At 41.4% G+C, this 27,841-nt stretch overlaps 1 protein-coding gene across 1 annotated transcript in view; it reads right to left on the reverse strand.

The window, feature by feature from the left end:
* zfhx3 (zinc finger homeobox 3) overlaps positions 1 to 27,841 on the reverse strand; it is a 113,810-nt gene that overhangs the window by 36,721 nt on the left and 49,248 nt on the right. Inside the window, 1 exon segment of the mRNA XM_038700886.1 lies at positions 23,685 to 23,916. Within this exon segment, the coding sequence (XP_038556814.1) occupies positions 23,685 to 23,916 (232 nt within the window).

The raw sequence follows: 27,841 nt of genomic DNA on the forward strand, positions 1-27,841 counted from the left end.
TTTAACCAAGTTTATGTTTAGCTCGCAACAAGGTATAGAGAAAGTGAACAAAACTGAATATCAATACTCCAAGGTTTAAAACCTTAATATTATATAAGCTGGTGAACAAAAATAGTAGCACAGATCACCTTTATTGCTAGTTTATAAGCCTCTGATCTATCAATATTTGTACTTATCATGGAAGATATGCCAATATCTGAGTGAGGTTATGTCTCATTCCAAACTGAAATCTAAAAAGACATTTACTCAGAGTCACATATTTTTACATTTCCCAAAAAGGCTGGCACTAAAATGCTACTGAAAAGCTACAAACCCTTAACGACACAGACACTACCAGCACAGGCCAGAGGTTTTAAAGCCTCTCTCTTTAAGACTGTTGTCCTCTTTTTCAAGTGACTACTTGTCAATCTTTGGATAGGTCAAATTAAAAATAGATTTAAAACTAGATAACAAAATCACTACTAAATGTCTATTCAAATGCAGTGTTATGACTCTTATGGTTTTCCTAACATAATACCTGTGCATTCTTTTAAAACTGGATTTCATCTGGCACTATGGCTTGTGAAGCATATAATGAAATTTCCTCTCAAAAGGCTAATGAAAAAGACTCATCTCATGTAATTAGCCGCTCCTTTATTCACTTCTTGTAATGTTTTAATTTATTATCACATAATTCTAGCAGCATCATTTATTTATTTGATTATGCACGCACCTTACAGCCTTAATTACAAAATAGACTTGGATCCCGATGATGAGATGCAATGGACCAACTCAACCATCATTTGAACTATATATCCTTCTAAACTCAGTGGAATATCCAGCATGTATTAATATGAGCCCAATCAGTATGCCAAATTTCTTTAGGCTTTCAATTTTACCTTCAAAAATACCTATATGACAGTAGACAGAGCAGGCGTAAACAGTTCACCCTACATGATTGCTGTAAGGTTTATTTAAATGGCTAGTCCTATCACCTCCCTTCTCAACATTTCTCTCTTTCTAACCACAGTTTGTGTTGATAATTAGTAGATCTGTATAGCTTTGTTATTTTAACAAAGCTATACAGTTTAAAGGTGTGTGCTTGTGGATTACACATATGTAAGCAAACTTGGTGCAAACTGGTGTTGTCTGATTCTCCATGAACATGTTGTAATACTGTGAAAGTGGGCTGAAAGCTCCTAGAGGGGTGGAGCTGTGCTGCCCGCTGTGCTGCTCTCCAGAGAAAGAAACTTGGAGTGATTACAGTCAAACACTGCTACTCAGTTATCTATGGCTCAGCCACAGGAGAGGGAGAGGAAGAGACAAGCAAAGGAAAAAATTACGATGATGATGAACTGATGATGTGGCTAAAACATGGGCCAGCTTTTCTAAAATGACCAAAATGACAAATAAGGCCAATACTTACATACTAACATTTACCACATGCTAAAAAAGGATATATATTTATATATATCTCTCTCAACATAATAATAATAAATATAAATTTTGTAAATTGAAGGAAAGTAAGAATTAAAGGGATAGGAGTACATAAGTTTTACTTCTTCCTACTCCTTTTCGCACATGTGATAGAAGTATGTTAACACAGGAAAGAAGGGTACTTTGTTTGCTGCTCATGTAGTTTTTTTCTCCTATGTTTTTAAACATGGTTTTATTTTATTTTTTATATACTTTCTCTTGCATGTTTGAAATAAAGATTTCAATTCAATTTCAAGGAAAAGAAAAAAGAAAACCCTTACACCCCAGTAGCAATCACTTAGGCCAAAAACCCTTTAGGATGAGCACCATGACTGTCTGATGTCCGCTACAAGACAACCGTTTGCAACATTCTTCCCAAACACTGTCAAGAGCAGCTCTGTAAGGGAAGAGGTATTATTAAAAAGACATTTCAAATGCCCTTGGATTCTGAAGTGGCGGCCAATTAAATGTCTTTGCAGCATCCATTTTGTGCCAAGTGAACAGGTATGAGTAGGAGGGGGAGGGGAAAGATTTGATGGCAGCCGGGAGGAAGAGGGGAGAGCTCGCTGGCAGGTAGGTGTGGTACCTGATCGGCCCATCAGCAGACTCCACTGAAAAGATTTTTCATTTATGCACATTACATCACATCATATAATTTATCTTGCTGTTATGTTAATGGTCTAAAAATCACATTTGCAGCATTTGTAAAATGCAAGGTTTTTCTACCCGCCTCCTCCTCAGTTTATTGCTGACTGTGCATGTAGGCATGGAAATGAGCAGGTCAGTCAGAGTTGTGGAGTCCCTAGCCTCTCTAAGGCATGGCAAGGGACTAACAACCCATGCCCTACGGAGTCCAAGCCTGCTGCTAAATTGGTGATGTCCACATCCCGCGTTTCTATTGTATGCAGGGCCGTGGTTGTTAGTGTTGCTGTTGTTTTTATAATGGGTGCTGTTATTGTCCTTGCTGTAGAAGACTCTTCTCACTCATTAGCCAGAGGTTGGCGAGTTAGGGGTGAGAGCCCAGTAAGGTAAAAAATTAATTATTCATCTTAGTGGTTGGTGTTTGGGTGCTTGGGTGCTGCTGTGGGGCCTAAAGCTGGGACTCTAACTAGCAGAGGTCTGCCTCTGGAGGACTGCTGGAATAAACAATTGAAAAAATGTTATGCCGTGGGTGTCAGTTTCCAGGAGAAAGCAAACCCTAATCACCAAACTAATCATTAAAACAAGCTGCCTACTACTAATAATATGTCTCTCTGTGGATTCATGGTTCTTCCCCTGTGTACTGATCCAACATCCTAAAGCTCCATTATGTCCTCAGTCTAGATCCTGCTTCTGGCTCATGAATGGGCCCAGATACCGCCCCCTCCTCTCCATTCAGCCATGGCCTCTGTTGGCTCCAGCCAGGACCAGTGGCCTCCTGAGAAGGCTGTGATAAGAATTCATTTCTTCCTATTATGTGCTCTTGTCCACTGCCTCAGTTCATCAGTTCAGTGCAACCAAGTCAATGAAAGGGCCTGTAATGAAGCAATCAGATGCAGCCTGGTTCTCTGGGCCCGGCACTCCAATCCCGGCTCCCAGAGCCTAGCTCCCAGTGCAGGGTGTGTGTTGGGGTGGGGGTGGTGGCGAGGGGAGAATGGACACAGTCTGCACAGAGGCATTAATTCAAGACCTTGCCTTTCATAGACTGGAGTATAAGCTGTTCTCACATGTGCTTCACACCAGGTCTGCTGTCTCCTGTGGGTTCAGAGAATCATCCAGTTTTAGAGAGCCCCATTAGTTTAACCAGGCTTTAACACTGCCACTAAACCAACCAGTCAGGCATCTGTGGGATTCTGTGTTCAGGTGACCAGTTACAGTGGTTTGAGCTCTCTCTCTCTATGCTGCATCTAACCTTTTCACTCCATTGTCTCCACTGCCATCCCCTCACTACTGCCTCCACCTCTTGCATCTCGTCAACATGTGGAAACTATTATGGGGAGTTTGGGAGAGGAATGTATGTGTTGAATCTTAATCGGTGCCTTAAAGTAGAGGATTCTTGTTCTCCTTTGTCTTGTAATACGGTGAAAGTTTCATTTCAAATTAAAAAGCGCCCTTTTGATCTACCTAATATTGTTTTCTCTCCCTTCAGGGGCTGGAAATGGTCGACATTATCTTTGATCAGCCTCCCTGCCTTATCCTCTCTTATACACACACATATACAGAACAAACACACATGGTTGAAGTATTTTATGGTCTGTGTTATGGAGTGGTCAGGGTTCAATGCTAGGGTGCCAAGGTCCAAAAAATATAAACAGCACAACAATGATGCTTACAAGTCACTAACAGACCTAATGCAGAGAAACTTTGACTCTGTGTCACTTAAAAACGTAAGGGGTTGCCCGAATTCCATATTTCCCCTTTATCCACTCAATCTGTACCTCCTTTTCCACCCTCCACAGTTCACCTGCTGCCAGCTCTGGCAGAAAGACCCTGCGGCTGGATTCTACCTGACAAGAGCTCCTTAACAAGCAGCAGTCATTAACCTCAGGAGCAGGCAGCTGCCATGTGATGTAGTGCACTCGGCCTGCTGCAGAAGGGCCCTATTGATCCAAGACATACTTGGTGCCTTCCTGGATGTTTATAATCAATATGCAAATGGACCGCGGCATTGATTCAATATTAATTTTCAATTAGGGAATTCTCAGGGGGTCCTGGGGGGTCAATACAGAACCATTCAGAGCAAAGGTTTGAGCAAGTTGCAGGCATTGACGTTCCTCTACCCAAGACAACTTACTTACTGTTTATTTAGCCTGCCCTGCTGTAAGTCCCGATTAAGGCTTCAGATAATAGGCAGAGAGACAGATGGGCCTTTCTGCACTTCTGCAACACCCATTGCATAAACTGGAGTTAGGTCTAAAGGGCTTGTCCCAACTAATAAGTCATCATCTCACACTTTGTTCTGTTTCTTATTTTGTTAAGTCTGGTAAGGTAGGAAAACTTAAAGTATTAAAATTAACTTTTCATTAACTTATTTGTCTTTACATGTTGGTAACAGCTCTCCTGTACAAAGTCAAAAACAAGTGATAAATATATGATGCATGCATTATACATGCCTACATGCAGACACACTATTGTTCTCACATTTACGTGTGACTTATTCAAAATACACCAAAATTAACACAAATGATGCTTGTGCGTTACAAGGCTAAACAAACACATTTTTCAGACAAGCTTCCATAATTAATTGAAACCAACTGCAGCCGCCATGTAATGCTCAATGAGTGAAAAGCATTTACTGTAAATGGGTAGAGGAAGGCATGGAGGGTAGGGCCTGACAAGCAGCATGACTGTCATTTACTTAACACACTATTGTTTCCACAGTCAGACATACAGTTTCACACCAACTGTCACACTATCCTTGCTCATTTGTTCCTGAATAATAACCATGCACTAAAATGCAGAAAACCCTGTTTTATTTACATCATATGAAGATAAGATGAATGGACATGTTGAGGAATGAATGAGGTAGTGAATTCCAGGTAAAACAATTCTTAATTTAAAACATAAAAACAATGGTTTTGATTTATAAGCATGCTATTATTCATGTACAGACAGTGTGTCTATCAGAGAGAGTTGTGGTTTGTTACTTGGCTCTGACTCTCTGGCTTGCTCACTGTTGCAAGTGTCAAGACAATCAGGCTTTTGTGGCTATGGACACGCACTATAGACATATTCTTCACCACATAAATTACAAAGCACGTAACATGCATAACTAGAGGTGTAATAATTACAAGGTTCTGGGGTTACTGGCCAACAAACGTGTTTGTCATATTACAGTCATCTGTGCTATTGGTTCATTTTTTATTGAGGACATCTGAAACCTCACTCTAATTCTGTACCTCTGCGTCTGCAGTACAGATAGATTCAGAGACGAAGAGGAAGGAGGAGATGGAGATTTAGAAGACAGAGAAAGATGAAGGATCCTTACAAAAGCAAAAAAAAGTTTCTACAAGCTTGAATCCCCACAGAAAGGAACAAGATGAACTGGATTATGTTAGAATATGAAGCTGTGCCGACTTACTGACCCTACAGCTTCAAGGCAGAGCCAACAAACGATGTTGTGTCACTTTAGTATAATTTTAAATGTCTAATATGAATATGTATTTTCAATTTGTTTGATAACATGTGCAATCAATTCACAATATATTTTTCTCTATGGTGACTGTGAATAGACTGGGCTAGAGTGCTGCCTTATAGCCATGGTAACTCACAGAGCAGTAAAGAGGCAGCATGAGAAAATTGCTAAGAGTATAAAAGAGATAACCTGGTTGGACTATTCGCTTTCCTGTAGATGCACTGCCTGAGGTAATTGGTTTAGGGATAACATTAATTACCACATTGCTCATTAATGGATGAAGCCTTTATTGGTTCCATTGATCAGCAGGACCTGTTAGCCATCATCCTAAGCAATGGTGGATGTAACAAGCTTACATATTGGCATATCAATTAATGCAATCAATTCCTGTCCAGCAGTTGCCATTCCCCCTGTCCACCCCACCCCCTTCCAATCACCCCTTCTTACTCCTCTATCATGTAGGGCTGGGACAAAAGACCCATGCCAAACCAAAGTTTATTAAGAGATTTCCTAATTGTTCCTTAATTTAAGGTCATTGCACACTAGACTGATTGAGGTGACGTTAGGGTGCCGTGGCAAAACAATACTCTGATTGGCCACTAGTAAGAGTAGTCCAAGGGATTACAGGGCCTGAAATTACACACGGGAGGTGCAACATAGAAGCCACACACTACTGGGAGAAAGAAAGTTTCACCGTTCTGACACACATGCTGTAACAACTGTAATATGATATTCTAACTGTACTTAAGCCCTTTTCTTTCAAAAGTTTAGTTGTTTTTTTAAGCAAAGAAATGTGCATTCTATCAATATACACATGTAACGAATTGCTCCTCAAGTACATCGTAAAACATTACAGACTTGTTATTATATTAGAAGACGATCTTAAAGTGATAGCAGAATCCAATTTAGAGATTTGATATGCAGTATTTGATGTGCAGTAGTGGGTCAACCCTTTCCTTTACATTGGCATCACAAGTTGTGCCTTTAACTTTATTCTACTCAGGAGAAAATGCCTGCTTGGTTTCAAACTTCCTGTTTTATGTAAGATCAATGTGCCTTTTAGGGAGTCATTGATTACAATGTGGAATCCTCCCTGCGTCACGAATTCTCCAAAAAGGGCAACTGACTTCAAATTCAGGGCTGGTGTGCAGTGGTATAACGTGGTGAAATGGGTAGAACATCAGGAAAGAATGAGGGAGCAGGGTGTGATAACTGAGAGCACACCATGACAAAGTGGAGGGATTTACCATTGGGCCCGCAGCACTTCATTTGCTTAATAACAGATCATTCTATAAGAAAGTGGCTGCTCTGAGGAGGATATCACCCAACGAGGATGTCTCACTTGCAGAAATCCTATTTGAAGACAACACCTTTTGAGCGCTCATCCTCCTCCACGCCTAAGACGATCAACGCGCATGACAGGCCCCATTAATATGACGCCCCGTGTAACCTTGCTCTTTCTCCCTCTCTTCCAACAGGAACAAAACTGATAGCCAAGAAGGAGGGGCATTATGTTCTGACTGAGCATGTAACGGGAGGGATGGTGTTCGTTTTGAAAAGATGTCTTACATATCCTCCTCTGAGCCACCTGGAGCCACCTTTTAAAGGAGGCGAGAGAAGTACATGGAACATGGAACGGGGTGGGAGGTGCGTTTGTGTGGAATCATGTTGGAGCCAACATTGCCCTCTGTGATGAACATACCCAGGAGTCTATCACAGAAAAATGCATAGGGTTTTGAGTCCTATCTGACGCAATCTTTATTACATCTATAATTCCCTGACCAAAAGGTATCCCACTACATTACATTTCAGAGAAAACAGTACCAACAATAACCTGACTTAAGCAGTCATACAAAGACAGCACACCTGAATCCTTGTTCACATATTAAAGCCTAAATTCTTGTCCTACCTTGTTTAAGTACATATTTTATTGTAGCTACAATTAATTCCTAAATACACTATGTGGAACAGGCCTCTGGTGATTGCCACTGCAATTCTGTGAAGGTCACTGAGAGTGAGAGGAGACAACATGTTTGTCGGATGGTGTTATGTGTCGTGTTAGAGACCAGGCGTGCAGGCAGTTAGTCGGACACCCCTTGCACATTCCATGCGGGACCTCCTGAAGGCCCCTGTCCCCTGAGCAACGCACAAGTGGGCTGAGCAATTAACAATTTCATGCTGATTGCCTGAAGCATGTTTTGCTATGCCATAAAGATAATAGCATGAAGGGTGCAGCAGCAGCAGCAGCAGCAGCCCCCACTCACCCTCCTCCGGTGTTCCTCTATTGCTTCCATCTCTCAATTCTCTCCTGTGCAGTTCACATGTTGGAATGGTGCTCTGCCTGCTTGCTTCATTAAAGACACTCTCCCTGCTTAGAGAGCGCATTTAAGAAAAAAATATATATAAAGATGACTCCCTGAAGAGTAAACAGGGATGATTATTAAAGGGAAGGAGAAAACTAGAGTCTTGGTCTCCCACTGGCTTCTTGATTTGAAAGTCTAATTTGGAAACTGCACACAACAGGCGTGCAGGTAGACAAAACAAACAGGTTCTATTTCCCCAGACAAAGGGAGTATGCTCAGAGTGGCTGCTGGTGACAGTCCTCATCTTCCTTATTCTCTCCCCCACCATGGCATGACAGCAATCCACTCTGACCATGGAGCTCACCGCTGTGCAACAGGAAAATCTGTGCACCACTAAACCTGCTATTCCTCTACAGAGCAGAGTATTTATGAGTGCAAAACACCGCAAGAACATGGCACCGAACATGGGACTTCCCACGTGTGTGTGTGTGTGTGTGTGTGTGTGTGTGTGTGTGTGTGTGAAGCTACACTGGCAAATCTGAATGTTACAATTGTAAATACCTATTTGTCTAGCAAATACCAGGCAGTTTTAAGGCCTTGAAAATCATTTTGTGTATTTTACTTACTAATGTGTGGGCAACTGACTGTAGCACATTGTCCTAACCAGGTTGAGCTCACATTAACCATATAGTATAAAGCTTCCCCCTGTGTAACTTTCTGTAACTTCAGTTTACTTTTGTCACTAGTATCATTGTGGCAAATGGCCCCGGAACACAGTGTGCATTTCATTTTGGAAAATATTATAAGTTAAGAATGGGAAGTCATTTTTTAAAATTAAAATACACTTGAAGAATGACCGACTCCATTCAGTTTGACATTCTCAGTATTCAGACGGCCACATTATTAACAATATACCCCATTGTCATTGTTTTTACTATGTGAAAACAAATCCAAAAGACATAAGGAGTAGCTGTGGACAAAGGGTTGCGGCACCAGCCCCCTCAGCCCCTCTGGCCCACCCTCTCTGACCCCCCAACCTCACCCTCCCACCTCACCTCCCAGGCTTTTGGTTGCCCTTCCACCCCCCGGCTGTGTGTGAAAGTCCAGCTGGCGCACTGACAGTCTCGACACCGCAACTGAACATAGCTGCATTACAGGCCCCATATTGTTTATGATATGGAGCCTGTCATTAATTTGCATTCTTAAGTGGCACACACACACACACACTTACCATGCGATAAGGAGAAACATGTTTTTGCGTTAATTTATACGATACAATGTCACACCCCCAACCCCAGACACACCAACAACACACACACACTTATAAATTGCAGTCACATCCCCCTGCTAGAAGGGGATGATAATTGTGGACGGCCAATAAATTACTGCTGCCTCCACATCAATTATAAGCATCACGTCTGGCAATGAGGAAAATGAGATCTTGTGACAAATTTCATGAGGCTTGGCTGCCCAGCAGCCTTTCTTAACATGCTACAGATAGCAATCCCTTATCTAGCCTCTGTAATGGGGAGCTACGGATAGAGAGATGGAGCTGCAGCCATTTAATTAAAAAGCTGGGGGTAGGGGGTGGAGAGGTGTAATTCATTGAAAAGGCACAGGAAGGAGACAAAGCCTTTGTCTCCAATACATATTTTGCTCAATATTGTCACTCATCAAAGGCCAAGCTTGTATCTCCTCTGACAGCAATTCTGGAGATTTTTTCCTGTCTTTGTGCTCACCACTCCACTATTTTTTTCTCTGTTTCTCTCCCTCTTCTTTCCTTGTTTTTTATATTTCCCAGGAGTCCACTGTTTTCTCCACTGGGACAGCTACAGCGTTTTTTTTTTTTACGAATGACTGCGGTGGACAGACAGTGGCACTGAATGAAATGGCCCCTGCACCTAATTGTATTCCCACCTGGGGAAGGCAGGCAAGGGCGGAGGCTTCAAGAGCACAGCAATGAGGATTTATGGCAGATAGGGAGACGGCAAAATAAAACACCAAAAGGGATGGCTCTTAAATCTCATTCCCAGTGCAATATTCAATGTAGTTGCAATCGGGTGTGCTGATAGAGCATTGAAAAAACGACCGCTGTGTTCAAATTATGGCTGTACTCTCTACTAATATTTAACATCATTAGAAAATCATTAGAAAACCATCATAAAACCTGGGATTATGACCAGAGCATTAAACACAATGATTATTCAGTGTGTTCCTTCTCCGCTTTGCCTTGGAAATGAGATTTGCTCTGCTGCGGCTATGTAGGGGAAAAGTAAGAATATTTTTCATAATTACTGTAACATTTGAAAAACATTGGCTTGCATGAATTACTATACCATTATGCAGTTGTGTTTGTCTGCCCAAAAGCAAAGTTTCCAATGAGGCTTTGCATGGGATATCGTTAATGCATTTTCATGGGGGCATCAGCAGGAAGAATGCCAATATTTTACTAAACCTTAACCTTACACAACTTTACCAGTCATGTGGGTAGCAGAGACAAACTGACTGATAGCATGCATATAAAAATGAAATGTAAAATATAAAGATATTTATTTTTTCTTGCATATTTGGCTGCATATTTGGCGGCAGTGTGTGTCAACACCATGATCAGAGTACAGCGTCAAAGGTGGTGGGACATGAGAGGGACAGCAACAGCTGTGGTGTGGTGAAACCACAAACCATTAACTAAACTTCAGTAATGGATTACCTTTGAGGAAAATGTGTAAAAAAAACTAGAAATCTAGCAAATCTGTTTTTAAGACTGCAAGTAACAGTGTGTATATTTCCTACTGTACTCTGATGTTCTACTCTACTTGAAGAAAGGGAGGGCCAATAGTGTCAGAGTTGAGTCTTTACTTTTTGGGATTTCTCGGCAGCCCCATTATCAAGAGCAGCCATCAGCACAAAGATAAAAGATCCTAATGGAGCTGGCCCTGGTGGAGATGAAAGGTGCAGAGATGGCACACTGTTATGAATCTCTAATGCAGCCCATGTTTCTAAGGTAATGACTGACTCTCAGGGCCCTTTCACAGGCCTCCCTGCTTAGGGCCCAGGTGATAAAGGTCTCCTGTTCCTTTTCACCAAGTAGTAAAGCAGTAATCCCATGGCCCTTGCTCTCATTGGTTCTGGAAACCATCCTGAGAAGGTACAAAAAGTATATTTTACTATAGATATTTCTTTGATTTAGTCAATGGATTGACAAAATGAGCTCAAAACAGTGGCATGGTTGAAAATAATACTCATTGACATCACTGAATTTGACTTATGGTCTACAGCTCCTCAAATGAATGATAGTCACTGTGATAGTGATGAGAAGTGGCAGATGGCACCATTTTGGTGAAGCTACTGCATGTTCAAAATAAACATTTCTTTGTTTTAACACAGAAGACAGTAAATCTTTTCATACTTTCACATGCTGAAGTATGCTTGTTTTACAGTAGGTGAAGAATATGAACAACATTCTTTTTGGGTGAGCAGAGGGCTAATGTAAGAGCAATCCCTTGTCAAGCTTTTCAGAGTAATTGAACTGACACTTATGAGAACCAATGATCTTTTGAATGCATTACTTGGCAGATATTCTGCCTTTTGTCCGTTAAACTTTGCCAGCAAAAAACGATGCCCTTTGAACAACAGGGACATACACACAGTGAGAGAAAGAGCAAGTCTTCTCTCCAATCCCTTTCACAGAACCTAATGGATTGTGAGCACTTAATGCATTAATCAATCAATATCTCTCACTGTACATCAACAACGCGACCAAGTTATGAATGACCTTTGTAACAAAAAAAGGACACTTTAATGCACACAAGATTGCTCCTAGGTTAGTAACTTGGGCCCATTTTTCATCACGCATGATTACACCTTCACAAGGCACAGGGCCATTAACAGTGCACTAAATATACTGTTGTTAGTTGTTATACAATTTGCAAATGGATTTGCTGGAGGTAGTGAAAGACTGAAAGCTAGGTTCTACTACAGAGAGGCCTCATTTATTCACATGCTACCTGCTGTTGATCATAGCATATTCTTCAAGACACATGAATTTAGAAATATATATATATATATATATATATATATATACACATTTATTTGTGTCCACTTTCTACATCTTAGCTCTTGTGCATTAGCCTGCTTGGTCACCAAGCAACATAAGAATTGCTCCAGCTTCCTCTGAGAAGACATCATGAAAGGTAAGTGCTCTTCTTTGTAGTATGGCACTAATTTAAAGATGCTCCTTATCTTTAGATAAAATAACAACTCTCAGTTGAGGAGTCATTGTAAGTACTGGGGTATACTCAAATGGGTACTCCAATATTACACTATGGTCAAGGTCTATTCAAAAATCAGAGTCAGTCCGATTTGCAGCTGTTTTGTATTGGCTGATAGTTACACAAGACAAGAAAAATAACCTAAAATATAATTCTTCAATTATCATTTTATGATAGCTTGAAAATAAGTTTATTTTCATTACTACAAGTCATTCATTGCACGTTTACAAGACCTTGTGACAAGATCGTGAACTCACGGAGCAATCAATTTTAATAATTTCCCATTAAATGACTGGATTTTTAAAAACTGATAACAAGAATATATGAATATAAAGATTCTCTTCTCGGGGCAAAAAAGTGGACTACAAACAAAGCATAAAAAGAATGCCTTTCCTTCTCTATCTTTATCTTTTTAATAGTGTGGGTAACATAGCAGGACAGGAAGGACTGAGGATGGTGATTGTGGGATAATACAGGACAGGAAGAGAGCAAGGTTGAGGTAATCATGATGGGGGGCATGTTTCTGAGTCCCTTCCTGAGCACTGGTGGAGCGTGGAAGTGAAGCGTGGAGACAGAGTGGAACGGACAGGACCTGACTGCAGAGATCCAGAGAAAAGAAGTGCCCAGAACAAGAGCACAAACTAATGCTATTGTGGTCAATGCACAATGGGTCCTGCAAAGTGACTGCAGAGGGGCCTTAAACAAAGAAGGTACTGCCATTCGCTCTCCCCCCCAATTAGATTCTTTCCCCCAGTTTAACATGACAAAAACAGAGCCCATTTTTCCTAATTCTGGCTGCCATACTGGTCCCTGTGCCACCTTAAATCGAGTAAGCATCAGAGTGCTGGCCTGTCTGTTAGACTGACAACGACTTGTGACATGGATTCAAACACTTCCACTGTGTTCTCCATTCTACATCTCACACAGAAATATATGCCCCATCTCAGCTTTCCCAAGTGCTTGAAATATTCAGCATCTACATGAGAGGAACTCATTTCCAGAGAAACCCCAGTCAACAGGCATTGCTACAGTTAATCATTTTCAGGTTTTTACAGATTTTCACTGAAAAATAACTGGCTTTTTTTTTTCTTAAAGGAACAGACAGATTTTATGTGCCCATGCAACCAAACATTGATGTGTTTTCTGCAGCAAGAAGACACTGTTCACTGCAGATTACAGTAAACAAGGTCCTTTTGAGACAATCACAGCACAGACTTTTCTTCTGGTAATAGACAATGAGACAAATGGGGTAAAAACACAAATGAGCTGATGATTATGTGTCAGAGTCCCTCAAAGTCATTTAAAAACAATTAACAGTTAAACTACAGTACAGTATTTGTACTGCAGATTTGATTTTTTTATCCACATTTCAAATTAACATTAATGTGGTTGTAAAGAAATACATACCAAAAATAATGAGCTCTTGGCATAGCGTGCTTATGTTTTAATAGTTATATTTTGTGACAAAGTGTTGAAAAATGCTAGCAAGGCTAAATAAGAAATATATAAGTGTACCTATTATGCTTTTCCATATTTTATGACTTATCTACAATGTTGGATGTTCATGTTAAACATGGCCAAAGCTTCAAATAATGAGGTTAAAGTATTTAAAAGATATCCCTGTGAGCAAAAACCTCAGATTTCCTGCTGTTCTGAACGCTCTGTTTTGAACAGCTTTTTCTCCCAATGGCTCCGTTCTATGACATGGAGCTAGACGGAGCCGATATTCCATATATGGTTATTTGCTCTGCACAGCTATGCTTAGCCTGTCTGTACCACTCAGCAACAGCCTGGTAACATGCTTCAGGTCTTGGCCAATAACAGTGACAGTGGGCTTTGGGGGGGGGGGATTAAAGAGACAGGAGCATCTACAGCTTGTTTCAGACAGAGACTGAAATGAAAGTCTACATGAGGAGCCAGTATAAGACAGAAAATAATTTTTTTGAACTTTGAATCGTGCAAAGCTGACATACAGGAGTCACAGAACAACAATATAGGGCTGGAAAAGCAGTATAATAAGTCTCCTTTAAGACATTTATGACATGAATACTACTTGCAGTTAAATTCATACTTTGATTACAACAAATAACATGTAATTATTGTATACATTTAAATATGTATACGCATAAAATTAATATGTAACTGCTTAACATTTCACACATCTCTCCTTGCATACATGGGTAATGATTTTCGTTGCTGCATTTAGGATTAATGATTCATCAACAACTATAAGCAACTAACTCCATAGTGAAGCTTATGTTCTTTGGAAACTGTTGTTGCCCTATCTCACAAATTCAGATTATACACCTATTATAGTATTTCTGAACAAACATCAATATACTCCTTTACAAATGTCTAGTCAAGTGCATACATATCATTACATTATTATATCTTAAAAAACAAAACCATCTGCCTCCTGAGTGGAAACTGGAAAATCTTTTTATAGCAGCACTTGGTCTAACATAGCTGCCTAATGCAAAAAAAAAGGACCAGAAATTGCATGTCCTCCCCTCTCGACTGTGCAGCGCAGCTGAATTGACTCGATATGCTCTCCTGTATGCTCACTGAGCAAGCACCATGAAAATTGACCTTTGCTTGCTTTCTAAACAGTGGAGTATTCATCTTAATGCTTCAAATTGGCCAGGGTGGGTTTTTCTGGCGTTTCCAACATATTTGCTTTATTGCTATATACACATTATGTTTGCATTTTTGTAGAAAATAATAATTAAGAGATCTACACATGAACATGCAAAAAAGTATAACAGTTAAAGCCATAAAATCCTTGTAAATTGCAACAAGGGTTTAGAAATCGTCATAAAAATGATTAAATATGCAGTAACCATTATGAAGACAATGTGCAAATAGACACAGGATTTTCACTTGAACAGCTACTCTTTGCTTATTATGTAAACAAAAAGAAACTTTTGACCTTACTACAAGTAAACTGCTCTTTTTCCTGTACTTGTTTTCAGTGTTAGTAAAATAAGTGCTGTGTAGTCTGTCACACGTGCAAACCTTTATTTCTTTATTATCCATGTGTGATTCAGAGGACGCATGTCTTGTCAAACAGACAGTTCAACGGGGATTAAGTAATTAAACAATATTCCTAGTACATAAAAATTCCACGTTGGTATTTGAAAGGGATTGATTATTGTTCCAAACCTCAGATTCAACAACAAAAATGTTTTTGGTAACTGTTAAAAGTCCTATTGTTGGACTAAAACTCATTTACAATGTAAACGCCAGGGTCCTCATTTATTTTCCCTTACTTAAATATCGTCCGTCACTATGCTCATCCAAGCTCCTTTTCTCCAAATGGACAGTGGGAAGAACATATCCACAGCCAACTTATAAAACAGCAGCGCCAGAGCATCATTTCCAGCCAGACAAAGACAGACTGTGAGAGATAAGCCATCAATTGGACCAGGATGGACACCATAAATCTGAATGAGTCAAACAGTAAGAATGTCCAAGATTGTCACAAAACAAATACTATTTTGTCTGGGACGTTACCAGGCAGCTGATCACATCTGGTTAAATGGAGTCGGACTGTGGACGGGACTCCCTCAAAATAGAGACCTTCTTTTGTTTAACAAATAGTGCCCTCACAGGATCACTGCTGGTCAGTCAGTAGCCACCACACACCAAGAGACGCTGTTATTTGTGCTCTGCTCATCAACCACAGTGTTCTTCACAACACTTATGCAGATAACCACTGTCTTACTGTGTGTCAAGTTTACGGATGACTCTCTGGAAGAAGGTGGATCCAGGCCCCAAACATAAAGGTGCTTAGAAATCAATGGCAGCCTACTGTGACCTACGCTGGGGATATCACAATCGAAGTGGAGTGAGAATTTCTGTCTGTTGCCGATACCCAGCAACTTAGGGTCAAGGGGGACAATATTAGTGGAAACTTGACAAATTCAGAACAATTCCCAGTATCCATCTGTTCCCTCTAATGTCACACAGTACCCTCACCAACATACAGTAGGGCCTCCCTCCCACTCATATTATGGTGTTTTTCCACCAAACTCATCCATTTCTCTTCATCCACCCTCCTCTCACTGTCCTCAGGTGGCGTGTAGTGTACTGTCAAGCACAGCGTGAATCAATGACTGGTGCTCACGCCCACAGGTAAAGGTTAGAAAGGTTCACTATTGAATTATTTCTGCACTTCTCTCATTGCTGCCATCTGCCTGGCTGCTTTTAGTTGATGTGGTAGAGGCACTGGAGGGGACTCTTTTTGCTAAAGCACTCAAAACATGGACGCGTGTGTGTTTTGTGTGTATCCTGCATATGTATGTATGGATGTTTTCTTCAAATGAGAAAAACACAACATGCATTCGCACAATAGGCAACATACGTGTGTGTACTTCCCCACACACACACCTACACTTACGCGCACTCCGTTCACTACTCGTGCCTATCTAGTGGAGAGTGGATAATGAATCACAACATCTGTGCTTTCAGCCAGTCTTTGTTTCATCTGCCTTTATTCTAATGGAGCCTTCGGAGTGTGAGGGCAGCATGCTGCTGGATAGGGCATCCTTCACTCTCTGGTTTTTTGTTTTGCTGTCAGCGAGGCCGATCATCTCTGCTGGACCCAGGGTGAACTCATCCATAGCACAGATCATGCCCTTTGATCCACCAGCTCTCTCTGGGGGGCACAAACAGCCTTATTAAAAATGGCTAAATAAAACTTTCCTAGCCTCGACTCGATAGTTCCCAAACTTTACCCCTGCTTCATCTCTGATGCTGCCTATGGTCAAATTGAGCTGCCTAATTCTGACAGCGAGAAGCACTCTTCACCCAATACCAAAACATAGTAACAAATGAAGCAATCTAAGTGTTTAACAATTTATTGGTTCAAGTTCCAAGACTACCTGGCATACACTTGCACTACAATCAATATCATAGATGAGACCATGCTGGATGTAAGATGATAATGTGCGCCTTAGGGGAAAGTTCACGAAAGGAGCATTCAGAAAACTTATGAAAACATAATAATGATAATAGTACATATTACCACTTAAGAAAATCCAAACTTTGGCAACACGTACATTGTAGTAAATGTTGACAAAGTCCAAAGTGGGTTTGATAATGAGGGACAGACCCTACTGTCTCTAATTGTAAGCACATTAAAAGAGTCAGTGGAGTCATGTTAGTTACATTAACTGTAGTAAAGTATTTGTCCAAGTAATTGTTGAAAAACCCCTGCATCATATTCTCTAACAAGAAAGTCAGACTCTTATGCATTGAACAAGTACTTCTGACTGCAGAAAAAATCTTTTGGGCACAGAAACCAAACTATACACATTAGTCCTTCGTTCTATCAAACACGTTTCATATAAAATCACTTATTCAAGAGTAGAAACTATCTCAGGCCTCTCCATCTTAAATTGACTTGTTTCTCCTCCATCTCGTGTACCTGTACAGCAGTGACATGACTGCTGCTATAATTAAACCCATCACAACCATAATGTCTTTGTCACCTAATCTATTCTCTCCTCCACTGTCTGTCTGTCTGTAACCACAGACTTCCCACCCTCAGCTCTGACTGACAGGCCCTGTGGAGCTGTGGTCACTCCGCATGAGGGACATGAGGGGCAGCAGGACTTCTGCATTACTGCCTTGCCCTCCCTCCTCCCTCCTCTTGAGCCTGTGATCCAGCACCTCACACCAAACGATCGCCACCTCTGCTCCAATATCCAGCAGCAAAGCCTCTAGGCCTGAAAATAGAACTCATTAACACGTTTCGTAAGTACAAATGAGATGACTGTCTCCTGATGGACTGTCTATCTTTTGGATCAGCTTTCAAGGAGAGTGTCTGGTAATGACAAGAGAGAGGAAAACCAATATTATAATGTGCTGCCTGTCTCCTCTGAAAATGGGCTTGATGACAGGGAGAGCCTCTCGCACCCACGCACGGCCTGATTCTCAGTGCGGACACCTATGTGCGTGCTCATTTATGGGTATGTGAGTTTGCAAAATGAATTCTGGTGCATACTTACACCCATATGACACAACTCACAGTGAAATCACACACAGTGCATACAACATACAGGGCACACAGCATGAGCAAAACTCCCCAAATACAGCATTAAAAAGGTTTATGTCCTGATCTTGAGAGGCTATTCCTTCTGTTGTTTTAGCATGACTCAACATGTCCTCATTGAATTTATCACTTTTGTTATTGTCTCTTTCTTTCTGTATACAGACACTCATCTTTGACATTTTTGCTGCCTCTGTTCTCCTCTAAGCCAGATCTATTGGACAGGCTGGCACACCAGGACCTAGACTTTACCCACCTCCCAGCCTGGGGGCAAAGCTAGCCAGTATTTACAGAACGAGGGTTCAGTCGGGAGAGGTAGTAAACATCTGGTCACAAGACATTTTTATTCACAGCCTATCCCAGAATAGAGTGGTGGCTTTCTGGTCAATTTGCTATTACTGTTTGAGCTAGCAGAGGAATTCATACCAAGCCTGTCCATAAAGAAGGGGGCACAGGTAAAGAAAAGACTTGCTTGTGTTAGTTAGAGCAGCAAAGTCATATGAATGCTGATACACAACTGGAAAATCTATAAAGCCGTCATTTTGGCTTTTTTAATAAATGTCTAGTCTTTTGTAATATTTTCAAAATGAAAAGTAATGCATTTATGAATTTCCTGGCACGTTCTGCGGACAGCAAACAATTTCCTATGCTGCCTCTATGCCCTTTGGACAGGGATTAGAAGGCAGGCGACTGACGGAGGCCTGACTGAGCTGTGGGCCCTCTGGGGCCCTACTCATCCAGGCCTGCACAGTCCTCATTCTCATATCCACTCTGCATCACCAGGGCAATAACAGCCTTTATTAAAAGCGCATTGCAACAGTGTCTGTCTATACAACTTACTTTCAGATTGGCCATAATGTGGCATGTAGAAAGGGTCTAGTGGTTAGGGGCTACAATATCCTGTTTCTGGAAAGGTTTACTTTGCATTTTAACAAGCATGAATAAAGGAGGACATTCCAGAAATGGCTACCGTCTGTTTTGCTCTTGCCTGTGGGGAGCAAAAGCTCAGACTAGGGCCCTTGCATGCCATCAGAGCGTGGCCTGGCTCACCTCTGATTTTACCTGGCTTTAACAGCTTTAACTTAGCCACTGGACATGTAGATAGCTAAAGTATGATAACAGGGGATAGTAAAGCCCTATTAATATATTGCAAGAAAACGGTTAGAAGCAAAGGATGAAAACAAAAAGATGAAGGCATGATTCAGCTGAATGCATATTAGATATTAAGTATAGTCATTTTGTTTCTGTTTTTGTGTATTTTCACCAAGTACTGTTGTGTCTGTTATGTATGTCACCTGTTATGTGTTGCATCATTTTGACAGAGTGGATTTTGTCTGCCATTGTTGAATCTCAATGTGAGCCGCAAGGTGTTGCAAACCCTAAAATATGAATGACTTTTCTCGATTTGCTTTATTAGTGCATTTTTCCATGTCACAGACAATTTTCCAGCTTTTTCAGAGCATCTTAAGAATTATGCATGAAGCAGAAAGGGGGAGGGAGGCATGTGGGGAGGGCAGAGAAATGCCTCTGTTGTCAGGACAGGCCTTACTATTAGGTGTGTGACCCTGAAAGCGCACCCCTTTTAGCTAAAAAAGCAATGGATCTCATATTGGATACCAGCATTATGCAGCAATTTGTATGCATCCTTTCATCTCATTTCCATTTAATAATGCACACAGATTGCCTGCCCAGTTTCTCAAACTGGTCATTAAAAGTAACGCTGATCTTAACTGGAGGCTTAAGTTCCACTTACAAGCTCTCACGGTGTGGTGGATGAAACAACTGCAGAGGCAAAGTAAGATAACCCCTCCCCAAACCAGGCTTCGCCGTTGAATACCCAGGCCTCTATGTCTACACAGACGGGAGACAATGACTGGTGGCTGCCCAGGCGGCCCCAGCCTTCTCCTTCCCAGCCTCATAGACTCACAGACAGGGATTTCCTCCTGCGATGAGAGCCAAGCCGTCACAGCCCAGCGATCAAGGGCCTGCCATCTGTGACTGAAGCAGATTTACAGCAGGAGCTAATCCACACTGTCAGCCACGTTTGTTCTCCATCTCTGCCTCCTCCGTACACATACATATAAACACACTAGTACACCACCACTGACAAATACTAATATTTTACCCTTATAAAATGTTCTCTCCTGCATTTCTCTCCCGCACACACCCAACAAAGCAAATATTTCTTGCAGAAGGGCCCTTCAGTGAAATTTAACTTTGCCCTTTTTAAAAGGCATGATCTCATTCTGTACTATGCTCAAAAAATATCTTTAGTCGATTAAATGTTAAGAAATGAGAAACCTCAATGTGTCATTGAGTTATATGCCCTGGTGAACATCATTCATATGAAATAGGGTCATCATACGCTAAAGTGTCGCACAAGCGCTCACACGCAAGCTTCCCAAACTTGTTTCCCCCACTTCTTTTGCATCTGTTCCTCACCATTTTCTCCATATTGGTCTCTCTCATGCACATACACCCCAATGCTTTATGTTGACAGCAGTCACCATTAACCCCTACATTTGACATCAACATGACACTAGTTTTTACCTTTTCTCTGTAACCAGTAAACCTAAAATATATTTTGTCCCCATGCTGTCAAACCAACTGTCCTCACAAATTAATGCTTAACAGAGGTTTTAACATTTCTCGTCACATTCATGACTCTCTTTTCCATTTTTTGGGTCTACCTGCCACCTGGTAATGACCTGCTAGCCTTAACCCTGGAGGCTAGCACTGGTTCAGAGAGTGTACTGGTTCAAGTCAGTGTTTAAGCTTTAATCCGTGATTTCTGCACACAGGCCAGTTGTGTGATGCTGGGGTCCCCCTGAGGCCCCCTTTGTTTCCCCACAGATAAAGGGTTAAAGAAGACAAATGGAGGCGGGGCCACAGAGCAACATGCTTAAGCAGCACTTTTTCAGTACGAGTAAGAATTAAAACAATGCAAGTCTTTGTATCCACAGTCTAATTGGAACGAAGGTTAATTTCTGCTGCCCTTGCTCTCCTTGGACATCCAGCCCACAGGAGATATGTGGCATCAAATCCCTACAGTCAGTTTGCTGTCCTCATAAGGAGCATTAATATGCAAACTGTCAAGTTTTAAACACACCAGATCTTTCATGAACCAGCCTACAGTAATTTCATTCCAATGCTGTTGTAGAAAGGTATCAGTTGACAACACGTAAAGATCCTGATTCAAGGACATCATTGTTTAAAATGGAAGGATTTTTTTATGTAAGAATTACATCATGCTACCATTTCCTACCACCTCTCTGTGTGATTGTGTCATGTGTTTCATGATAGTTGTGACCTTTCTGGATAAAAAGGCTTCACATGTTTTGGGAAAAGTCCCAGGCAGGCTAAAAGCCCAGCACCTAGCGACAGCAGAGAACCACTTGCAGGATCACAGAACAGCAGCAGGCGAGGGAATTACTGTCTAGGTGACCCAGAAATCCAGGGGCAACTTTGTTTTAACAAGCCAGGGAACGTTCCACCACTTTAGCAACTATGCCTCAACCACAAAAAAGAGCCCAGTGCCACAGAAGAGCTAGCGAAGAGGAAATTAAATATTACACTGGGAGGGAATGGTTCAGCCCTAGTGGAGGAGTGGGGCTATGAGGTGGATTGGCGCAGCTGATGCTGTTGTAACAAGGCATTTGGGGCATGAAGTACTAGAAGTGAGAAGTGTGGAGTTAGCAATTTTAGAATTAATGATTACAGATGGAGAGGTATGATTATTATTGAGGTAAGTAAAGATGCACTTATAAAAAATGCATCTTTATCAACTTATGAAGGCAGTGTTGGATAGAAAATAAGACTAAGATCTAAATGATAATGGGTCACCAGTCTTGTTTGTGGTTATCCGTCTGCAGCTCTTTATAAAAGAGCAGAATGCATTTTCCTGACAAAGGCTTATAATTAGTAAAACCAAACAATTTTTTGTTTGTTGGGTTTTTTTTTTGTTTGTTTTTGGTACAGTAGACCCCAAAATTACAAGGGAAACAAGACATTTAGACAAAAGACTATAAAAACACTAAAAACTAAGTTAATAAAAAAAAGTAAGTAAGAGGGTCATTGTAATTTGATGAAACGCTGCAGGGGAGTCACTTCTGTGTGTGTGTGTGTGTGTGTGTGTGTGTGTGTGTGTGTGTGCGCGTATGGGTAATGACACTCACCCTGGCACAAACATGGGCATCTAGAGCATCAAAGTTTAAAAGGAAAAAAGAAAATTATAAACACAACATCTGCTAAAAACATTTATTTGCAAACAGCAAAACAACTCCTCACACACAAAACGCAAAAACTAAATTCCCCACCCCCAACCCTTTTAACCTAAATGGCCTTTCCTCTTGCCTTTGCATGTTCGCTTGTCCACTGTACTGTAGTCATTAACATATTTGGAGTGCAGCGAGCAGAAAGCTTAATTGTCCCTAATTGCTCAGCTAAATATGTTCTCTAATGATTTGCTTCAGATCTGTGACTGCCTTTTGCGCAATTTCCCGGCCGCTGGCTTCATTATCCCTGCCTCCTTGGAACAAAGCGTCTTCACAGGCTGGGCTTTTTTTCCCCCTGCATAACACAGACAGCGAGTATGTGTGCAAGGGAAGTAATGGTTCGCTCTTGGAGGGACACACAATAGAGCCCCTTTGTCAGGGCACAGGAGTTAAAGTGATTGGAAAACCAAATCTCTGCTAAGAAAGAGTGTTAATTGACCACAGTTCAGTCTTCCTAATCAGTCCATAATAAATGAGCAATCAAGGCACTTTGTTTCAGTCATGCTACTGTTGTTGTAGCCGTGTCTGTTTTTTTGGTGTTCTTGTTGTTGTTGCAGCTGCATCTGTTGTTCGACTCCTCCTTCTCTGGCCGTAATGTTCTGTCTCAATATGTCTTTAATGGCTGAATAGGACAGCTCCCATTAACAGTGACCTCTGCTTTTACTAGTGAAGGCAGGCTTTGCAGGGATATTTTTAGTAGATGGTATGGACCTAAAATCATATCAATATATCAATAATATAAAAAATATATTTGAAAAATACAGTTAGATAGTTTAAACAAAATTAAGAGATAACTCCCAGTAATGGTGTTTTTAAATTGTATCTCTGAATGGGAACACTCCTCTATTTAGTTAAAATCTCACTCAGCTCTGTCAATGTACAAAGAATACTGTAATTTATTGTTCTTACGATGAAAAATAGCAATGTACATTTGAGTTAATATTTATGTATTTCAATTATGGCTGTACCACCTCAATCATCTTTTTCCAAATGAAACCAAGAAAACCAACAAGACCAGATAAATGTAGTCCATATAATCAGTCACATATCATTGGTAAAAAATTATGAATGCATATTTCGACAACTCAGGCATTAAGTATCTCAATGGAGTGGATGGATGTGTGTTTATGTGTACAAGAGAGAGTGGCATAGGTAGAGAGATAAAGGCAGACATACATACAGAGACACTAAAACAGGGCCACAGGGGCAGGTTCTCACCTGTATCTGAAGAAGGGCATTTGCGAATGGTGAAGATAGAGCTGAGGTCCTCCTCCTCCTCCGGGAGGCCCTTCTGCAATCGCTGAAGCTTCCTGAGGCTCTCACTGCGCTGGTGCTTCATGGAGCGCACATGCTGGATCAGGTTGAGCTTGGCCTTGGTCGAGTAGTTACACAGCACACAATGGTAGTAGCAGGCATCACCCTCCACCGCGTTTTCGTGCTGCTGCAGGTGCTGTGGGAGGGGATGGAGAGAGAGAGAGAGAGAGAGAGAGAGAGAGAGAGAGAGAGAGAGAGAGAGAGAGAGAGAGAGAGAGAGAGAGAGAGAGAGAGAGAGAGAGAGAGAGAGAGGTTATTGTAGATGGCAAATAGCTGGCAGCTAGGCACCACCGACTCACTTTCACTCAAACAGTTGGCAAATGAACAAATCAATTCCCAATCACAGCCCTGTTGTTTAACATCCAGACCTCTTCCACTTCAGGACAACTGTTTGGACTGCGCACTTTGTCTGCGTGAGTGTCTGTATCAGTGGGCTAACAGGACAGGAGAGGCCTGGGAAGCACGCAAATCTCAGGGGCCCAAGGGCAGGCAGGAATCGCATCAGCCACCCTTCAGAAGCTGTGGGTCTGCAGCCTCACAGACGGAAGGGAGCATTGATCCCCTTCACTCAAAAGAAGCCTCCCGTCTCTGAAAAGGAAACTCCAAACATCTGCTTGTTTCACGCATGGGATACTAAATATTGATCATGGTGAGTTAAATCCTCGCTCTCTCATTGAGGAAGAGAGGCAAAGTCAGCCGGTGGTGTGGCGGGTGGAGGATTTAGTACATTCTGAGAGAAACTGGAACATTCCACAACAGGACAACCTTCGGAGGACAGGAGATCAGCGCTGGTATTGACCGGTCAACCTCAGAACCTCGACGGCAAGCGTAGCCCGGTCTTCAGCCCACCCTCCGTAGTGTCACAACACGCCAACACCCCTGTAGCGACACCATACCACCACATCGTCTTGTCACACCACAGAGCTCCAGTCTAATTACCTCCTGCATGGCTCAATCAATGATGCAAGGCCAACACAATATGGCTTGGCCTGATGTGAGCAACAGAGTTATTGACCACTATCCTAAAGCATCATACTGATTGTTTCTGCGTTTTCACAATAAAAGCCCCAGATTCAGTATGGCCACTTGTGTCATGCCTGTCATGTGCTGCTTCCAATATCAAACTCTGGAGTCTCGCTGTGAGTTTCTGTGGCTGCAATCAATGTCAATCACACAAAAGTTCTTTTTACTTGAATCTTCTTGGACCCACATGTCTCCTGTGAGGCATGCTGAGAGAACAAAAAAATATTGTATATTGTAATATGTTATCCGTAAAAATATTTTGGATTACTTTATATGCTTTAAAAGCTTTTAATACAAGCATTGGAATGGTGATGACAACTGTTTACCTAAGGTCAAAATGAGGATGAAACATTTCTGAATACATCTAATTGTAAATTAATGCTCTAAGCCATAACATCTGCCTTTTCCAACCAGGTAAAATGTAATATTATCCTGCAGTAAGACAAAGCAAATTACTCAAATCATTAACAACGCTGATAGCTTGTGATTGTAATTAATGCTTGGACTACATAGTATTTTTAACCAGGTTTTATTACCAAGTCTGCATTTAAAGGGTATAAACCTCCCTGTGTTCATTTACTTCATACATCAGGCTTATGCTTAGATGCTTAGATAAAGGTTAAAAAAAAACTGATCCATTTATCAAGAAGAAACTGTACTGTCCTGTCCTGCACTGGATGGCCTGCTTGGTTGGCTGGAAAATGTAAAAGGAATGGAAACATTAGACATTTAACCACATTACATCTAAATCAGGTGTTGACAGGCTGGTGGAAAAAAAGTCATAACAATATTATGCTCCCTAAAATGCTCTTGTCCCTTTCTCCTAATGTTTAATTTTCTGGCAATATTGTAATATTGCTATGGGGTTTTCTGAGCTATTGTGTTTCATTCTCTTTGGTTTCATATTTCTCACTTCTACACCTAAAATGTGCATTAAGACACCGCTTCCAGGAAAAGGAACCGGAGTTTTTTTTTCTCCCTCCTTTTTGTGAGCCCCACAGCTCGGTGTAATAGAGTTATTAGGTGATTGTAAAAGGCTCTATGTCTCTGTGTGCTCTCCTTTCTCGCCTCGTTTTAAGCCACCCATGATGTCATGAATAGGTGTTGCTGAATATTGTGGGAGCCCTCCTCCTTCTCCTACTTTTCCTCTGTGCACAAATATTGCATCAGAACTAAGGTAGAGAGAAACCTGAGAGACAGATTCAGTTATAGATAACACCAAATCCATCAGGCAAACTGCTTTTAGTCATAGCAGATGTCTTGAATTTAAAAAAAAAGAGTTCTTGCCGCAAATGATTCCAGGCTCCAAAAATCTACGAGAAGACAAGTTTAAAAAAATTACAGCACCTGACCGAAACTTCAAAGCTAGTCTCAAGAGGTTGAAAAAAAAAATCTTGGGAGTTTTATAGTTTCCCATAAAAAACACAGGGTTTATATAGGAGTGAACCTGAGACCGCCTGCCCCAGAACCAGCCATAATTCACAATAAACCTGATTGGCCAGGAAGATAGCCTCAACAGAGCCAAAACTGGCCTGCCCCGGTGCTTGTAGCTCTGTCTACAATGTCAAATGGTTACACCTGTAAACCAACACTTTCACCATCTCTGCACTGGCCATGACCCAAGGCAGAATGGGACATTTTATAGTCAGTGAATGAGGTAAGAGATCAAACCAATGAGTGATCACTGAGGTGGCCCCAGCTCAGGGAGGACTATGGCAAAATGATACCATAGTGCCATAGGAGAACAGTATAGCTTGGCGCATAAGAACAAAAACCCTCTGATCACGACATGCACTAACTTTCTCTAACATGGATTCTCACTGGATTCCGTAGCAATTATCAAAGTGAGAAACTCCTAGGATCATATCTAAAAGTCCAAACATATTATAGACACAGAACACTCGTGGTCCATCATATTCTCTGGTTCTCTCACACACACACACACTGAATGTGAAACACAATAATGCATGAGACAGGGCCTATGTCTGTTTCCTATGAACCTGCAATGAAGCCCCTAGTTGATAAATCACCTCCAACTGGAGTGCAGGAATTTGGCGGCTTAATGAAAAAGTCATGTTGAGCAGGGAGGAGTTGGCCGGCCTGGCTTTAGGGTTTCTAAGCGCCCTATCGAAGCACCAACAGGATAGGAGCTGTGGGGCATAATGGGGGAAGCTGGCTGGGTCAGTGGCACGGATTCAATACCACTGAACTGTCTGGGAATTTATTTATAGCAGTCATACAGGAGATTCAGCTGAGCAAGTGCAAATGCATGACCGCCTACCGTGCGGTGATGTTCTCAGTTGGGCATGGGAGACATGCTGTATGCATGTGAAGGTACTGTATGTGTGGTCTGATTTAACAGATAAGTCCACATTGATTGTAGGTGCCTTAAAGGTGTCTTTAAATACTTTAGTCATATAGTAGTTATTTTCCAGTGTTTTTAAAGAAAGATGCAAGACCTTTGCAGTGTGCTACTGTAAAAGCTGATGCTAGTTAGATGACCCTAAATGATACTTACTGTAACTACCTTCATTGTTTTATAGAATTTAAAAGATGTTCTAAATTACATTTAACATGATAGATCTCCTTAAATTTTCCACTGAAATGTTCAGTTTTAAGCTGTTTAATACTGTGGTGTTTTTATAGTTTAAAAATGCAATCGTGGTTTTTCAAGCCTCTCTCTTCCATGGAGCACCTTATCTCTTTCTGTGGAGGCTGAAGCAGTGCTCTGTGCTTTTTCAGGTAAAGAGGGACAGGGGCGGTGTGGGCACCACCCCATCCTCTCTCTCACAACTCTACATTGCACCCTGACCTCTGAGTGGGCAATACATGCCTGTATCAGTTTCACCACCCACCCAGAGCACTGCATACATCTGCATTTCCATCCACTTAAATGCAAAGTAAAAGTGCACCTTTAACACAAAACAGTGTGGTTGCTGAGAGAGTCCAACTAACACAAGATAGAGGTGGGTATTACTGGAAGGGTGGAAGGGAGACAGAGAGCCGGTAATTCCAAAGAATGGCTCCCAATGGAGTCA

This window comes from Micropterus salmoides, unplaced genomic scaffold, assembly GCF_014851395.1.
Source record: "Micropterus salmoides isolate LMB-PRFRI ecotype aquatic unplaced genomic scaffold, ASM1485139v1 Ms_hic_scaffold_6, whole genome shotgun sequence".
Lineage (NCBI taxonomy): Eukaryota > Metazoa > Chordata > Actinopteri > Centrarchiformes > Centrarchidae > Micropterus > Micropterus salmoides.